At 45.7% G+C, this 18,217-nt stretch overlaps 1 protein-coding gene across 7 annotated transcripts in view; it reads right to left on the bottom strand.

The window, feature by feature from the left end:
* Window positions 1-5,188: 5,188 nt before the first annotated feature.
* LOC106782218 (spermatogenesis-associated protein 31E1) overlaps window positions 5,189-18,217 on the bottom strand; it is a 31,366-nt gene continuing 18,337 nt past the window's right edge. For 2 of the 7 annotated variants that reach the window (XM_070242009.1, XM_070242017.1), the window contains exons 3-7: window positions 14,929-15,017; window positions 9,581-12,749; window positions 8,745-8,805; window positions 8,227-8,287; window positions 5,189-7,953 (exon numbers count right to left, since the gene is read on the bottom strand). In XM_070242009.1, the coding sequence (XP_070098110.1) occupies window positions 6,552-7,953; window positions 8,227-8,287; window positions 8,745-8,805; window positions 9,581-9,766 (1,710 nt within the window). In that variant the 5' untranslated portion in view covers window positions 9,767-12,749; window positions 14,929-15,017 and the 3' untranslated portion in view covers window positions 5,189-6,551. Of the gene's footprint in view, window positions 7,954-8,226; window positions 8,434-8,744; window positions 16,973-18,217 lie in introns of those variants that run through there. The other 5 variants (XM_070242027.1, XM_070242030.1, XM_070242034.1 and 2 more) reach the window with 5 other exon arrangements.

Below are 18,217 nucleotides of genomic sequence, written 5' to 3'. Positions count from 1 at the left end.
AAAGAATGAAAGTAGATCATTTTCTTACAGCATGCACAAAATCAACTCAAAATGGATTAAAGACTTGAATGTAGGACCCGAAATTGTGAAACTTCTAGAAGAAAACATAGGCAGTACGCTCTTTGACATCAGTCTTAGCCTCATATTTTCAAATATCGTGTCTGACCAGGCAAGGGAAACAAAAGAAAAAATGAACAAATGGTACTACATCAAACTAAAAACCTTCTGCACAGCAAAGAAAACCATCAACAAAAAGAAAAGACAACCTAAGAATCGGGAGAAGATATTTGCAAACCATATATCAGATAAGGGGTTAATATCCAAAATATACAAAGAACTCATACATCTCAACAACAAAAACACCAACAACCCAATTAAAAAATGGGCAAAAGATCTGAACAGAGATTTCTCCAAAGAAGACATATGGATGGCCAACAGGCATACGAAAAGATGTTTAACATCATTAGCTATCAGAGAATTGCAAATCAAAAGTGCAATGAGGTATCACCTCACTCCGGTCAGAATGGCTATAATTAACAAGACAGGAAACAAGTGTTGGAGAGGATGCGGTGAGAAGGGAACCCTCGTACACTGCTGGTGGGAGTGCAAACTGGTGCAGCCACTATGGAAAACAGTATGGAGTATCCTCAGAAAATTAAAAATAGATATACCATAGGATCCAGCTATTCCACTGCTGGGTATTTATCCAAAGAATTTGAAAACACAAATACGTAAAGATACATGCACCCCTATGTTCATTGCAGCATTGTTCACAATAGCCAAGACTTGGAAGCAACCTAGGTGCCCAAAAAGGACGAATGGATAAAGAATATGTGGGATATATACACAATGTAATACTACTCAGCCATAAGAAATGATGAAATCCGGCCATCTGTGACAACATGGATGAACCTTGAGGGTAGTATGCTAAGTGAAATAAGTCAGAGGGAGAAAGGCAAATACCATATGACCTCACTCATAAGTAAAAGATAAAAACAATGACAAACAAGCACATAGCAACAGAGATTGGATTGGTGGTTACCAGAGGGGAAGGGGCGAGGGGGGACGGCAAATGGGGTAATTAGGCTCACATGTGTGGTGATGGATTAATTAGTTTTTGGGTGGTGAACATGATGTAATCTACACAGAATTCTAAATATATTACGATGTACATCTGAAAGCTATATAATGTTATAATCCAACGTTACCGCGATCAAAAGAAAAAAAAATAGGAAAGAAAGGGAAGAGAATTTCTGTTTGGTAGTGTAGTTTCTTTGTTATTTTCTTTGATCATCCTGAAGTACATAAAACAAACAAATATACGCACACAGACATCGCACATTTATGAAATTGAAGTTCCCGCAGGTAACCCTCACATTGCATACGCCAGAAGTTCACGTAACCTCAATAGCACAGCCTTCTCAGAGTAAATGGGTGTCTGTCCCATTAGAAACCCTGAGTTCCATTTCATAGTACATTTTGGTTGTAAGCTATTAGGAACCCACTGCCCATCCTCTTTCCTAATTTCTGTGGAAGGAAGGTAAGTGGGGTACTGTGGGCTGATGGGAGAGTGTCGGGAGCATGGATTCAGTGGGCAGGAAAGGAGCCATCACTGCGTGGCTCCTCCCTTGGACTTAATCTTCTAGAAATCCACCTGAAGAACCGAGGCATCATTTCTTGACTACAAATTATTGATTCTAAGAACCCTTTGGTACACACGAGTGCTTAGATATCCAATTTTATAGTTATTACACAATTATACATAAAGACCTATGGGAAGATAATCTTTTACTTGATAAAAAGATAATCTTAGTTATACCAAAAGAGGTATTGTATAAGTTGTTATTTTTATCTTAATCTGATAAATACACTTCCAATTTGTGAATATGCATGATCACAGAATAATTTGCTGCAGAGTAACTCTCTTAGCAGGCACCAAAGTGATCTTTAATGTCTTTCTCAACAGATAAAACAACTTTATTCTTCATAAGTCAAACAAAGACCTTTTTCTGGAGCTGGGACAGGAATTCCAGTCTGCTATGTTATTGCCTCCTATGATCAAATGATGTAGGGAAAATTAAGAAACACATGGAGCATATCAAGAAAGGGAGCAGGCATAGTGGGAAGTTATTTACTTTCTATTTCAAAACAGTTACATCGCATTTATGAAGTGTCAGGCATGGTTCCACTTAAAATACTGACCACTGAATGCTTTAATAGTTCAAGTGTGGCAGAAATAATATGTATCTGTAGGATCTGATACACAAAAGAGCATCAGAAGTGTCTCTGAACATGGAATTACTGAGAGCATTGGGCCAACCCCTAGCTCTGCATTCTGTCCAGGCATTCTAACCGGCACGTTCCCAGGGGCTCACTTCTCACCAATACCGTCTGTGACTCCCGCTTCTGAGGATGCTAAGCATTGCAACGCTGCTTTGCTGCTCTGATCAAGGTTTTCCTTTGCTCTGCACCTTCCCCACAGTTCTGTAACATCTTAAGCGTGACTTAAAGTCCAATTCCAGAAAAGCCTCCTTTTTAGAGAATTTCAGAGAAACTTCCAAAGTCCATCTCTCCAAATACTTCATTCCACTTCTATTAAACCACTTTTAGCATTAGCTTGGTAGCAGAATCATCCACGGGTATGGCTGACTTTTCTCCTGGATACCAAACTTTTGGAGAGCAGGAACTATTTTAACAGGTTCAAGCAACATGGAGGAACCTTGAGATTCTGTGGACCCAGGCACACCTCTTCCAGACAAAGCCTGTGTAGGGTCAGAGCCAGGTGACTTCCTTGCCTATGTCGTATGTCTAGTGTGTGGCAGAGGTGGGCCTATCGCACAGTCCCTTGACTCTCAGTCTTGTGTTCTTGACCCCACAGAGCTCAACACAATTTTGACCTGCTTGTCCTTCTATGATAAGGATGGCCCTCCAATAAGCCAATGAGTAGATACTGGGCACTCAAATATGCCGGGCGTAGCATCATAGAACTAAGGAAGAAATAAGGGAAAACGAAAAAGAATCATCATGTATTTATTAATAGGCCACCAAATTGAAATTTTTAGCCTTCATCCTTAAAGTACCATTTTGAAGAAATATCCTACTACTTTTCCTCATTTGTGAACTGCAAATGCTACGAGTTGTCATTGGATCTGAACACAAGGTACGTGTTCACTTTAGTATCACAAATCTTCTCATCTTTGCTATACTACATTCTGCTTACGATTTGTTTATGAGTTGTGCATCTCTATTCATGAAGGAGATTGTGGCTTTTCTTGAAACGTGAGGTTCCTGGTCTCCTTCACAGCTATGCCATGTCCACCTCCTCCGTCTCCCAGTTTGCCTGTTTCTTTGGTCCCAGCCTTCTCTACTAGGAAGCACAATGCTGATGTCTGCATTGGAATGCGTGGTAAACTCCAGCAAGGTGGAGAGAATGAAAGAGGATGAGAGAAATCCACCAGCACTTCAGATAAAGAAATGAAAATTCTTGGGGAAATGCAAATGGACACAAAAACCATTAAAGAGAGTTGAGTTCCTGAAGGTGAGGTTGTTTTCACATTCAAAAAAATTAATCATTATAATGGATCACATTAACAGAATGATGGAGAGATATCCAATGATCGCCTTAGTCAATGAAGAAAACGTTGGTGCAATTCAGTATTTTAGATGACTTATTTTCCCATTGCATCATATTCTTGACAATCCCAATGTGATTTTCTCATATTCCACGAAGTTTAAAACCTCACCCTGTTCGGTACTTGTTCTAGACATCCATTTCCATTTCTTGTGAAGACATTAGGGCTCTTTTTAAAGACACCCCTCCATAGATTCCCTGAAGACTCTTTGGGTGACTACAGAAGTCACTATTTTCCAGAGAAGAGTGTAAGGAAATGGGGCCTCCATAGGGCATTCCCAGGGAGGCCAGCCGTTGGAATGTCTCTGTGGTGCAGCCTGGGACCTCATGTTACTGCTAAGGAAAGCAAAAACCAAAGGAATACCGCTTAGGTGGCCGGCAGCAGCTCAGAGGAAGGGTCTGCTCTGTGACTGCCTTTTGGGCTCATCCCACAGGTGGAGCTGCACCCAAAGCAGCAGCTGCCTCCTGGGATCTGCAGACCAGAGGGGGAGCCATTCCTCCAAATGGGGACCCTGGGCTAAGACCCATGACTGAGATAGCGAGTCCTGCTTTCAGGCTCTCCCACACAAGAGTTCTGGGTCTGTCAGGGCCTCCTCACAGCCAGCTGCTCAGAGCAGGGACTGACGTGACTCAGGCCTCACGCGTGTTCCCTGAATTGGCCTGCCTCCCAGCTCAGAGAAAGGATGAGGAGCGAATGTGTTTTAAAATGTAAATCAATCAGAAAACTCTTCCAGAAAACGTAATCCAACTGGAACAGTGTGAATAGTAGAGAGGAACCCCTGGTATTAAATAAAGACCGTGCACCCAAAATTTAGGGAAATTGGATTATTTCCCTGACACACATGATGATTTCTATCCCTGTCATAACAGAAGACAGAAGTACAGGAATTGCCTGCTGTTCTGATATTAAGACGAGTTTCAGAAAGCTTCCCTTTTCTCTTCTATTCAATATTCCTGATTTCAATAGGACCTGGAGAAGCCATAGGAAGGCCAGGAACATTGACATTATCTTGCTCTGTTAGGATTCAGGGGATTCTGTTATCATTTAATCTAGTGATTCTGTGCTAATATTCAAATGAGAAACTGAAGTTGTCTGTTCATTGACAAACAATTTGGGTCCACAGCAACCATCAGTTTATTAATTCAACTGGTGAACAGGAAATCCAGTTCATTCAGCTGACCTGCTCCGTAGGTGTGGATCTCTGTCTAATGTTCTCTGGAGACGAAGAGCAAAGAGCTTCTGACAAGTTAAAGGTCATGCGTCTCCTATCCAAATACGTTTTGACAGTGTTTTATTAAATGTGATGACACCTGTCCCTTCCCTGTCCTCGGCATCTGTGCCGTGCGTTAGGTAATGGACTTTTCCTCAGGAAATGGCTCAATCAAAGACAAGGTGTTAGGTTTACTCTCTCTGACCTGTTTCAACCTTTCAATCTGTAATGCAGGATGCATTTCCTTCTAAGATCCCGGAGTGGGGCCCATTTTCAAACCTTCATTACTCATCGCCATTGATATTTATTATGCAGAAAAATTTAGGTTTACACAAAAACCATCACAAGACGTTCATAGCAGCTTTATTCGTAAGGGGTAAAATTATAAAAATCAAAAACTTTCCTTCAATAGGTAAATGATTAAACTCTGGTGGCAGTTGCCTCCTTCCCCCACGTCCCACCCTAGGCGCACAGCGTCCCACCATCAGATGGTGACGCCACACACTCAGCCCCCGCCTCCGTTCCCCAGGAAGAGAAGGCAGGTGCAGCAGAGCAGGGCCCCTTGCTCCTCTGGGCAGAGGGGGACGGCCCGCAGCAGCCTCCATGCTCCCCACCCGCCTGCCCTCAGAGCCAGAAGCACAGTCGTCGTTGCTGCTCCTCCAGACTGTGACAAGGACAGAGGGAGGGTGACGCTGGGCTGAGCGGGTTGCGCAGGCCCATCTCCATCGCGGCTTCAGCAGGGAGAGAAGAAGCTCCTGGGGCAGCATCATCTATTCCCACCAAGAGCTCAAGGTGCGGGGCAAGCTTCCTCCCCCTCTGGACTCAGGGCCAGCACTGCCCCACACTCCCCTCCCCACTCTGTGACCTGTGAACTTGTCTCTACACTTCCTGGAGCCTCTGCAAACCCCCTCCCTACACTGCACAAGTTCAAGGGCAAGAGAACGCAGGAGAGGACAGGCTGGACCCATACTGGGTCTTAGAGGTTTTGCTCATCTGGAAATATCCTAAAGCTTCCATTTGTTTTTGTAAGGACAGCGTGATGGGGACTTCAGGTGCAATGAGGGAGTCGGGGTGAGGGCGGGTGAGCCACGCTGCGGTCAGCCTCCCCCCATGGCCCTGTCCCTTCTGGAAGCCAAAGCAGACACTCAGGAAGGGCAGAGCCTGACCCCATTTCTGCCCCTAGCAGGGCACAGACAGAGGCCACCAGCTCTCAGGAGAAAAAACATGTATTTGGGGAAAATTGGGGTAGGAAGACGCCATTGGCACAGAGGGTAGACTAAGGAGAAAAACCAGGTTGTCTGTTCCTCCACTTCCCTGTTTGAGGAAAGGTGTGTCAGGCACAGTCTGGCTCACCCCAGGAGACATGTATCTGAAGACAGCATGGTGGGTAATGTGGGGCTGAGGCAGCTGCCACCCTCAGCCCAGGCTGGCAGGGTTTGGCTGGGGACTGCAGCTGCCTGGATAGCAAGGTCCAGTTGCCATGCCTGTCTCTGATCCACTCCTTCGTGTTAGGACAGTTGTGGCCCCTGGGGGCATCTTGGGGACTGTCCTCTGTCATCGTTCTTCTCTGCTCTGGGGAGGAGGGAACGTCGTGGTAACAGGTGTGTCCAGCTTCCCAGGGCTGAAATGGTTTTTGTGATGCTTCATCTGGGAGGCACGAAGTCCTTGGCGAATCCTCAGTTTCTCTCCCAGGGCCCAGACAAAGGATGTCACTGTCGATGGTGCTTGAACAGCCCTGCCATCCGACGCCGAGCTGTGTGTGACCTGTGCCTGGCTCTGGGCAGTGGCTGATGGGGGCTTGCCTTTGCAAGGGGATCCTCTGGTGCTTCATCCTTGTTGGGCTTCAAGCATGGCAGGAAGCATCTCAACATTCTTCTGAATGGATTTTCTCGAAAAACCTCTTCCTTCTCTTGCAAGATCTGGAGGGATTGGGTCCCAAGGGTGTCTCCTATTCCCCTGACCTGGCTCCAAGACTGGGACCCTGACTCCCCCTCCAGTGTTGCCACCCCACAGCAGGGCTCTGGTGAGGCCTCGCCCCCACTCTCCTCCCGAGGCTCATTCCTGGCCATTGCTGACCCTGGACTCAGGTGTAGACGGCCTTGCTCTGCCCCCACGACAGTCCCACTCTGCCCATTTCTGTCTGAGAGGCTGAATGTGAAGCTCAGGGAAGGCGGCCGGCCCTCCTGTGCAGTCAGAGAAGCCTCTGAGAGGTCACGGCCATCACCAGGTAGGGTCTCTCCCAGGGCCTTCTGGTTTTCCTTACAAACAGGTGAGGTTGCAGGGAGGGGACAGGCCAGGCTGGGAACTGATGCTTTTGCTGTCAAAGTCTTATGTTTCTCTCCTGGAGGGGGCTCAAGAGGCTTTCCCATGAACTCTGCAATGTCGGCTCTCAAGTGGGCCCCAGAATCACAGGTGGCAGAGGGGGAAAAAGTGAACCGTGGAAGGGCCGAGGGTTGAGCCTCACATGCTTTCAGATCTGCAGGCTCCAAGGACAGGAGGGGTAGGCCCCACTGGAAATTCAGCCCAGATGTGGTACTGGGTGCTTCGAGCATCTGAGGAGTGCCTGGATCATCTTGTTCTTCTTTTTCCCAGACCTTCGTTTGTATTCTGTTCGTGATTTCTGTCTCGAGCAGCTTCTGGACATCAGGGTTGGCAACTGAGGGGCTATCAGTCTCTCCCTCCCTATTTGTGGGGCCTCTCCAGAATGAGGGCACTGGTTGGTGGCAGGACGCATGCCCTTGCTGGGACTCGAAGTGTGATAACATGGGAAAGAACAAGACCTTGATAATGTTCCACCGGTAGAGGAACTCAATGCGACAGCTCATGTGACTGAGGCCTGAAGTGGGAAGTGGCAAACATGAGTGACCTGGAGCTGAGCTCATGGCAATGGTGCCCAGTGGGATTCTGGTCAAGTCAGCTGGAGGTTCTGCTGGCAGGGTGGAAGCCAGAGGAGCCAGGGAAAGTGCTGGAGTCATGGCGAGAGGAGCACCTTCCACAGGCTTCCCACACGGCTGGTGGGCTCTGGCAGACGCTGTGTTGCACGCCTCCTCAGGGTAGTCTTGACATGATGAGTGATGGAAGCATCCCTTGGAAGACAGCCTCCCCGGCGAGCTGCGGGAGACAGGAGGCACAAGCTGCATCCAGGAGCAGAGGGGCCCGGGACAGCAGGGCAGGCCAGCCGGGGGTGGCCCCGTGAGACCCATGGCCCTCCATGGCCCCACCCACTCTTCACCAAATTCTCCTGCTGTCCCTCACCCCAAGCCTTTTGCCACCCCTGTCTCCATGGCATCCCTCCCAGCTTAGCCCCCAGCTGCCTGCAGCCCTGGGGCCACATCAGAGACTCTGGGAGGAAGAAGTCCAGGAGAGAAGGGCAAGGTTCCTTACCTTTGCAAAAGCGACATCGGGCTCCACACTTCTGCCAGGCCCTTCCGACCAGCTCTGTAAGCTAGAAATCAGGACACTGGGTCACGGCGCCGAAGGTGGGGGCCTAGGGCTCTTACAGGAGGCTGCGTGCAATGTCCCTTTAAAAGGGAGACTGTTGGGAGGTCAGACTCTGGATCCCAGGCACCAGTGTCCAAGGCCACAGGATCCCTGATGGAGATGGCAAAGCTGCTGATGGGTTGAGATTTGTCCTTGACAAAGTGCTTCCACCTCCACCACAGCCCACATGCCCCTGCTGGGCAACACCCATTTCCAGACCCCTCCTGGCCTGGGCCTTGATTCCCAGCACAGAATCTGGCAAGTACTCAGGTTTTCATCTCCTTCCTGGGAGCCTCCCTGAGGGCTCTGTTTCCTGAGGGACGGGCTCAGCCCCTGGCATCCTCCAGCCCATGGAGCTGGGCGCTCAGGAACAGGAGGTGGAGGCCAGCTCTGGGGCACAGCACTGAAAGGCAGAAGCTTACCTTTCAAAGCTCCCCTTTTCTTCCTGCTCCTGCTGCTCCTCCCTCTCGGCTCCACTTGACGCTGAGAGGAGAGAAAAAACAAGCAACTCTAGGGGCTGAGACCCAAGGCTCTCTCTCCTCTCTCTGGACCAGCTGTAGACACTCAGTGTTCATGAGCAAGATGACCATCTACACTCAACTCCTGGGGCTCTGGGCTGTTTCTTTCCTTTTACTCATTTTTAAAGTGGATAATAGAACATGAAATGAATATTTGGTGTCTTCCTTCTTTGAAGAACATAAGGAAGGATTTTCTATGTGAGACCCACCATGGATTTCTTTCATCACTGTTCCTCTGTTCAAGAATCACGCACATTCTCAGACATACAGAAGCTTCTGAGCTTCCTCAGGGAGGACTTTGCTTCCCGAGGCCAGAGCCCCACTCCAGGTCCTGCTCAGAGGCTCTCAGGGGCTCAGCACTGCCCTCAGATCAGCCACGATAGAGGAAAGGCCTGGTCAACACACCTTCCCTGGGAAGGCGGCTGGGGAACCAGTGCTCAGGGCCTGACCTCCCACACAGATCCCACTCAGCATCCCTTCCTTGACCGCTGGTCACTGCACTGGAGAGTTTCCCTGGAGCCAGCCCTCTGAGACACCTGGACTCCTGCTCTGAGATCTTCGGATGGAAATCCTTGTACCCACTCTAATGCCTGCCCACCCAGCCTGGCTTATCCCTAGAAGGATGATGTTCTATTCTTTCCCATCCCCGGAGTCCCTCTAGTTGATTCAGAAAAGTGGAAATCATAGGAGAAAAGAAGAAAGACTCATCTTCTGGTGGGTCTTGGCCCAGGGTTTCTTACCTTCCCGATGTGTCTCCGTTTGCAAGGTGGTCGTGAGGGTGGATTCCTCTGGAGGGAGGGAAGGAACAGGAGCAAGAGCCCCAGTCCACACAGGAAGGGGAGGATGGTACCAATCACCCAGGAAGTGGAACTGGAGCTCAGCCAGGTAGCAATAACGCTTTTCAGAAACATGAGAGGATTCTCCATGTCTGAAACGCAGTGCTGCCCTCAGGCAACTGAGCTCTGGGAGTGGCTTGGAGATTATTACCCCAGGACCCCATGACATAACTGTGGTCTTGTCACAAAGGGGTCCTGAGGGCTGGGGAGGGAACAGCAGGGAAGCAGGCTGGTCCACAGCCCCTCCCCCACCATCTGGCCTACAACTCCATCCCTCCACCCTCCTGGGCCTTCGAGACCTTAGTCAGTTTTCTATTTCTTCCACCTGGAAGCCAGATATCACCTGGTTCCTTCCATCTCTTGGATTCTTGGTTTTGAACCGACCTATCTCATGTCCTTTGGAAGTCTGAAGTTCTCCCAGGAATTTGATCCAGTTCCCAGGAATTCTTACTCTGATTTTCCTCTGTCCTCAACTCTGATTGTTGTTTTCACCTCACTTATTGACTTTGTTTGTGTGTGAGGACGCTGAAGTGCTGCTCTCTTAGCTGATCTCAATTATACAATTCAGTGTTTTCGACTCTAGTCACCACATCAGACATGAGATCCTCAGACCTTCTGGATCTCGGAGCTGAAAGTTTGTCTCCTTTTACCTGCCTCTCCTTATTTCCCCCCACCCCACAGCCGCTGGCCACCACTTTTCTATTCTCTGTTTCTATGAGTTGACCTTTCTTTTATTGTTTTTTGAGTTCACATGTAAGTGACTCCAGGCAGTGTCTGTCTTTCTCTGTCTGGCTTGTTTCATGGAGCATAACGCCCTCCAGGTTCATCCATGTTGTGCAAATCTCAACTCCATTTGTCCATGTAATAAGTTTTTAGTTTCGGGAATCTGGAAGTCAAACTTAATTTTATACTTATTTAGTTTTGAACATTAACGTTGTTATTGTTTCCGTCAATCTTTACCATCTTCTCTCAGAACGACTCACACAAAACTTCAAACTAATCATTTACTACTTAAAATAAGGATAAGAAAAATGTAAGTAATTAAACCTCCAATACTGTGTTCTATGTTAGTAGCATTTGTACTTCTGAAGTTAGAAAAGCTTCACAAAGACTTATGGGACATGCTAGACATACACACACACACACACAGACACACATGTACACACCCACATACATACACACATTTGCAGAGACCAATTCAGTAGTATCAAACCCAAGAATTAAGCATTTTCTCATCTTCTTTAATCTTTTATATTGTCTGCACCCAATTTCTTCTTATTCTGCCTAAAATAGACAGTCTTCACTCTCCAGAGTTTAGACGCCTGTGTGTCCCACCCGGAAGCTTGGTGTGGGTAAGGTGAGCTGAAGTTCCGACCTTTAAGGTGGACACTGGGGCTGGGTCCATGACCTGGGTTTGAGTCCAGTCTTAAGCAGCCCTTTCTCATCTCCGTGGTTTCCCCTACATGTATTCTCTTTCTTAGAGTAGATCTTGCCTTCCTCCTCCTGCCAGCTCCAGGCCCCTGGAGCCTCAAGTTTTGCCTGTACCTTAGAGAGAGGGCACTCTGAGTCCTAGAGGAATTCCCTGGTGACATCATTGGACATCTTTTTGTCAGTGGGAATTGGGGATTGACTTAGGGATTGTACTTTTCAATCACTATGTGTTAATTTTTCTGACTACTTGGAATATGGACTTGAAAAGAACGTCTATTCTCTGTTGGTCATAGAGTTTCACACAGTCTTAACGGGAATGAGAGCATTTGAATTCATTTGCCTGTACTGTCGTCAAGGCACATGTTCAAGAGCACGCATTTGGCATCTCCTGTTGTTTCTATGTGTCTTCAGCCTCTTCACGCCTTATGATATTTTCACTGTGGCATGACAGTCCCCAGTGTGAACAAGTAAGGTACCTGGGGAGCATGGAGAGCGTCAATCTGGACAACTAGGGCCAATGGGGACCATGGTGGGTCCTCCTGTCTGCTTCATTTGCAGGGGAACTGAGAGGTGGGTCTCATCTTGACCTCGAAAATCAGGCTTGGCCATGCAAGGAACCACCTTTCAATATGACTCTGTGAGACCATATGTATTGGTCTCTGCCCCCACTTCCTGGCACAGTTCTCCTGAAATCTTGTCATTTCCTGGGTGACAGTCCTGTCTATTGTTCTATAGAAGAGACTTTAGGTGGGGTCCTGATGAGCACTGGGCAACAGAAAGACCAAGCCACGAGTAGATGCTGGGAATTTTTTGTCCCACCCTCTCATTCCTTTGTCAAGGCAGAGGGCTGAATATGGAGTTAATATTGACCATGGCTGCATAAGAAAGCCTCCACAAAATCTCAAAAATATGGGGTTCAGGGCACTTCCAGGTGGGTGAACACATCTGCGTTCCAAGAGTTATTCACACCAACACCGTGGAAGCAGAAGCTCCTGTGCTCAGGACCCTCTCAGACAAGGACCTATGTATCACTTCATCTGGATGTTCATCTGTACCCTTTATCCTATCCTTTATAAACTGGTAAACGTTAAGTAAATGTTTCCCTGAGTTATGTGAGCCGCTCTAGCAAATTACTGGAACCCAAGGAGGGGGTCGCGAGAACCTCCAATTTGTAGCAAAGCTGGATGGAAGTTGTGGGTAACCTGGGGACCTACTATTTGTGATTTGTGTCTGAAGTAGGGTGGGAGCAGTCTTGTGAGACTGAGCCCCAAATTTGTGAGATCTGACACTCTAGTGTCAGAATCAAGTTAAACTGTAGAGCACCCAGCTGGTGTCGTGGAGAATTGCTTGGTGTGGGGAAGAAACCCCACACATTTGGTGACCGTAAGTGTCAGAAGTGAAGTGTTCTGTGCGAATGTAAAGGAGAAACACACCTGAGGTGGAGAACTGAGTTTTTCCGTCCTCAGGAGGGAAAGACAGAGTTTTTCAAACACAGACTCCTACCAGGTCAGTGCTCTGCCAGGATGTGAGCTCTGTGAGGGGGAACAGGAGCTGGAGAGCTGAGAGAGCGGCCAGTGTAGCTCCATAGTCAGGTCAAAGATTTGTTTGAGGACCCAGCCTTTTCAAAACCTCTGCAGTTTATCTAGAGAAGAAAGAGGATTGCATGGTTCCGATGGGGTTCTCCGAGACACTGGTTTTCTGTGTGCCTGTTTTCCTCAACACGTCTCCATCACAGACTTAACTCTGCTTACACAAATCTTAACTGCTGTCCATCCAACTGCTCATCCAGTGTGATTAATACAAAAACAGTGAGTCTTCCCTGGGTTAGCCCCTCTCCCATTGCCACTGCAGATGAAATGGACCCTTCCCCACACTGCTCGGCCCATCATAGCTCCCTGGGGGCTGTTACAGGCTGGGACGCCCTCTTTGAGATAACTCTGCATCTCGTCCTAGGTGGGCAGACCTGGGTGCCTTTTGGCTTCCTCACTCTTGTCACTCCAGATTTTTCTATCATTCACTGCTAATCCTCAGAGTGCCAGGAAGACCCTTCTTCCTGCATTTAACAAGCCCCCAGTCCTGGGGCATCTCTAGGGTCTTGGAAATTTTTCTGGGCTCTGGTGTGGGCTTGAGTCACAGCTTTGTTGTCCCCCCTGTTTTCATTGCTAGGAAGGACAGGAAAGAAAAACAGCCTCAGAAAGGGCAGGGAGACTTCATCTCGACAAGATGGCGGTGTAGGCAGACTCTGAACTCATCTCCTCCCTCGAACACAACCCGGTTACAACTATTTTTGGAAAAATTACCCTGGAAAGAAAACTTGATAAAAAGAACCCCCACAACAAGGGACTGTCCTGACTAAGGCAGAAGAGGCAGAAATTCCTTGTGGCCAGAAAAAAAGCCACCTTCAGGAACAGCGGAGTTTCTCATCTGGCCAGGCAGGAGCCACCCTACGGTATGCAGCTGTCCCTTGAGGAGTGAGGTCTGGAGTGGGGACCAATACTGCTGTAAGTATCCTTCAGACTCAGCACAACTGAGAGGACTATAAGTATCCTTCAGACTCAGCACAACTGAGACGAGGGTGTTACTATCTGGCTTCACTTGGTATTAACTGCAGCAAGGACACCTGCAGAAAAGCTATCAGATGAAAGAACTGGCCATTTAAGTCCCATGCACAAAGTCACCTGTCTTAGCAATGGAAAACCAACAGAGAGAAGGCTGACAGTCCTTTGGTCTCAAAGGACTCAGAAGACTCACCTGGTAGGCTCTGGGTGAATCTTGGTGAGAGGTGCAACCTCTCCACAGACTGAGACATTGGTGGTGGCCATTGTCATGAGCTAGTCCAGGCATGCTGACACAGACCCTGGCAGACACCATTGAAGGTCTGTCACACCCATTAGAGAGCAGATTTAATCTGTTCAGTCAGGGTAGGCCTCCCACCCTAGGGACCGGCCCTGCTGAACAGCAAGCCCTCAGGCTACTTGTTGGCCTGCATTCACTGGGGGCCTTGATCCTCAGCATGCAGGTGAGGGTGTCTGCCTCTGTGGGACAAGGCCTGTGTAAGGACCAGGTGAAGTGTGGGGGGCATTGGTGGAGAGGTGGGGGCCTCTGCAGTGGGGCACTAGGTTACACTCCACGGGGGAGGGAAGTGTGCATGGACAGGACTGTGTGGATGGTGTGTGTGGTCCTGTGGGGGGTGAGGCTTATCAGCGGCAGAAGACCTGGTCTTCAGAAATAGCCATAAAAAGGATCAGCCCCACCTTCCAAAGCCTGAAACAATTGAGTCCTCCAGTGCCTTGGGTCTGCCCCACTCAGCTACACTCCTAAGAGAATTGACAATAGCCTTACAGGTCTGAGGCCTATAGCAACTGTAAGCCCCTGAGCCTAGCAGCCAGCTACACTGGGTACCTACCCAATTAACAGGAAAACTGCAACAGGAGTGTGCTGTTAGACCTTGGAGCCAATGGTGCTGAGGTTCCCCAAACCAGATTTACAAACAGCTGGCCAAGGAAGGAAAGACTAGACTCCCTGGGTACCTGCATTAAGAGAAACCCTGTCACAGCAGAAGGACACAAATAGCCCACAAAAGGGTCACTCCTGGATCATTTGTACTGGTGACGAGAGGGAAGCACATGGCTGGGCCTCAAAAGGCATCTCTTACCTAAGGCCATTTCTCCAAGATCAGGAGACATAGCCGACTCACCTAATGCATAGATATCAGCACGGAGAAAGAGGCATAATGAGGAGACAAAGGGATACATTTGAAGCAAGGGAACAGGACAAAACCCCAGAAAAAGGACTAAATGAAACAGAAATAAATGACCTACCTGACAAAGAGTTCAAACAAAAACTCATAAGGATGCTCACAGATATTGGGAGAAGACTGGATGGACACAGTGAGCTCATCAACAAAGAACTGGAAAAGATAAAAAAGAACTAATCAGAAATGAAGTGTGCCATACTGGAAATGAAAAATTCACTAGAGGGACTAAATAGCAGAGTAGAGGGTACAGAAGAATGGATCAGGAAGCTAGACAAAAGACTAGAGGAAATCACGCAACCTGAACAGAAACAAGAAAAAATAATGATACAGAATGGGAACAGTCTAAGGGAACTCTAGGACAATATCAAGCACACTAACATTCATATTATAGGTGTCCCAGAAGGAGAAGAGAGAGACAAAGGGTCAGAAAATTTATTTGAAGAAATAATAGCTGATATATGCACCAAGAATGAACCCTAATATAAACAATGGACTTTGGCTGATAAGGTGTCAGTGTGGGATCGTCAATTGTAACAAATGGTGCAGGATGTTGATAATGGGGGAGGCTATGTATGTGTGAGGGCAGGGAGTAAACAGGAAATCTCTGTATCTTCCACTCAATTTTGCTGTGAACCTAAAACTGCCCTAAAAAAGTCTATTTAAAAAAAAAGAGATACATTCAAAGACACTACAGATATATCAAAATGGAATTCCAAAAAATGTTTAAGTAACCCATAGGAAGACAGGAAAAAGAAATAGAGAAACAAAAAAACTGAACAAACAGGAAAAAAAATGATAGACATAAGCCCTAACATATCAATAATTACATGCAACATAGATGGTCTCAATACACCAATTAAATAATAGAAACTGGGGGCCAGCTCTGTGGGCTAGTGGTTAAGTTTGGTGTGCTCTGCTTCAGTAGCCCAGGCTCAGTTCCCAGGAGCAGATCTACACTGCTGTCAGGAGCCACGCTGTGGAGGCAACCCACATACAAAATAGAGGAAGATTGGCACAGATGTTAGCCAGGGAGAATCTTCCTCAAGCAAAAAAAAAAGAAAAAGAAAAAAATTGGCTAGGGACTAAGAGAGAAAGAGAGAGGGTTGAATAAATGAAGCATAGGGGATTTTTAGGGCAGTGAAACTATTCTGTATAATACTATAATGGTGGCTACATGTCATTACAGATTTGTTAAAACTCATAGAATAGATAACACAAAGAGTGAATCCTAATGTAAACTACGGGCTTTAGTTTAAAATAATGTATCAATATTGGCTTATCAATTGTAACAAATATACCACACTAATGGAAGATGTTACTAAGGGGAAACTGGGGATAGGGGTTAGGAGCTATATGAGAATTCTGTACTTTCTGCTCTATTTTTCTGTAAACGTAAAAGTGCTCAAATAAAGTATATTAATTAAAAAAGAGAGACTGGCAAAATGCATTAAGAAACATGACCTAACCATAGGCTGTCTACAAGAAACTCACTTCAAATTTAACTATATGGGTAGCTTGAAAGTAAAAGGATGGAAAAAGGTAATACAGCATGCAAAAATTGATAAAAGAAAAGCAGGAGTGGCTTAATTAATTAATATTATAATTAATATCAGATAAAGTATACCTAAGAGCAATGAAGATTACCAAAGACAGAAAGGGACGTTTTAGGATCAATCCACCAAGAACGGTAATTCTAAATGTGTGTGCACTTACAGCTGCAAAACACGTAGAACAAAACTGAGAGAAGTGAAAAGAGAAATAGGCAAATCCACAGTTATAGGTGGGGACTTCAACGCCCCTCTCTCAACAATTAATAGAACAACTAGGCAAAAATCAGCAAAGATGTAGAACTGAACACCACCATCAATCAACAGGATCTAATCAACATTCACGGAAGTCTCCACCCAACAACGCAGAATACACACTGTTTTCATGCACCCGCAGAACATATACCAAGATAGACCATATCCTGGGCCATAAAACAAACCTCAACAGATTTAAAAGAATTAAAATCATATAGAGTGTGTTCTTTGATCACAATGGAATCAAATAGAAAATCAACAATGGAAATATAACAAGAAAATCTCCAAATACTTGGACACTAAATGATATACTTTTAAATAATCCATGACTCAGACAGGAAGGATCAAGAGAAATTAAAAAATACATTGAAGAGAATGAAAATGAAAAAATAACTTATTAAGCTAAAGCAGACACAGCTAAAGCAGAACTGAGAGGGAAATTTATAGTTCTAAATGCATCCATTAGAAAAGAGGAAAAGCCCCAAATCAATCCTCTAAGCTCCCACCTCAAGATCCTAGAAAAAGAAGCCCTTGGGGGTCAGTCATACGTGAAGTGCCTAACATAGAAATGCAAAACTATTCTGGATGGACTATGCCTCAGTTCAGGCTGCAGAATATTGCTGCAGATAAAGCCCTATTGAAAATGAACCCACAGTCCAAAAAAACACAAACAATACACATGAGTGTCCACTGAGAGGCAGTGTGGTGTGACCAGCTAGTGTAGGCTTTTAATTCAGAGTTCAAAATCTGGCTGCGTCCAGTCAATGTAACTTCTCTGACCCTCAGTTTCCTCATCTGTAAGATAAAGATGACACGATATGCTTCACAAAATATGTATACTTTAGTATTATACATTATAGTACCTATATATATATTTATATAATATTTATATGTTATATATATTATATGTTGTATATATCATATGTTATATTATATGTTACATATAATATAACACTATATATAATATGTTATATTAACATCTAATACTAATATGTATTAAATAGATTAATATATAATAAAATATAATTGATATATAATAGATAATATGCAATATAATTAATATATGGCAAAATATTAATATATATAATATATTATATATTTATAAATACACATATTTTAATATATACAGTATCTAATTTTTAATTTTTTTATTTCAATGAATTTCTCTTAGAATTTAGTCCCAGGAAAAAAAACTATCTCCTTACAAACTTTATGTTTCTTTTTATCAGCTCATTGGCGCTCTTTAACTCAAGGACTCCCCCCTTTGCCTCGACCACCAAGAAACTTAAGGCTAAACTTTAGTGTTGCATCATCCCTTTGTCCTTTTAAAAACTGCAGTGTAATATCCTGATAGGAAAGTGCAAAATCTCAACCTTGTGTCTTTTAAGCAACTTTAAACGGTTTTTTGGGAAGAATTTAGAGTGTAAATAAATGGATGCAACTCCCTTCTATAATCATTTTCTCATTGTTTCAGACTCTGTCCTACTGCTAAACTTCATTCAACTTTCCCATCTCTGTTATTCTTCTATGTTTATCCCAAGCTTGGAAGTT

The sequence above is a fragment of the Equus caballus genome, chromosome 1 (assembly GCF_041296265.1).
Source record: "Equus caballus isolate H_3958 breed thoroughbred chromosome 1, TB-T2T, whole genome shotgun sequence".
In the NCBI taxonomy this organism is placed as follows: domain Eukaryota; kingdom Metazoa; phylum Chordata; class Mammalia; order Perissodactyla; family Equidae; genus Equus; species Equus caballus.
The sequence above is the reverse complement of the archived record's forward strand: the minus strand, read 5'-3'. Positions and strand labels throughout refer to the sequence as shown.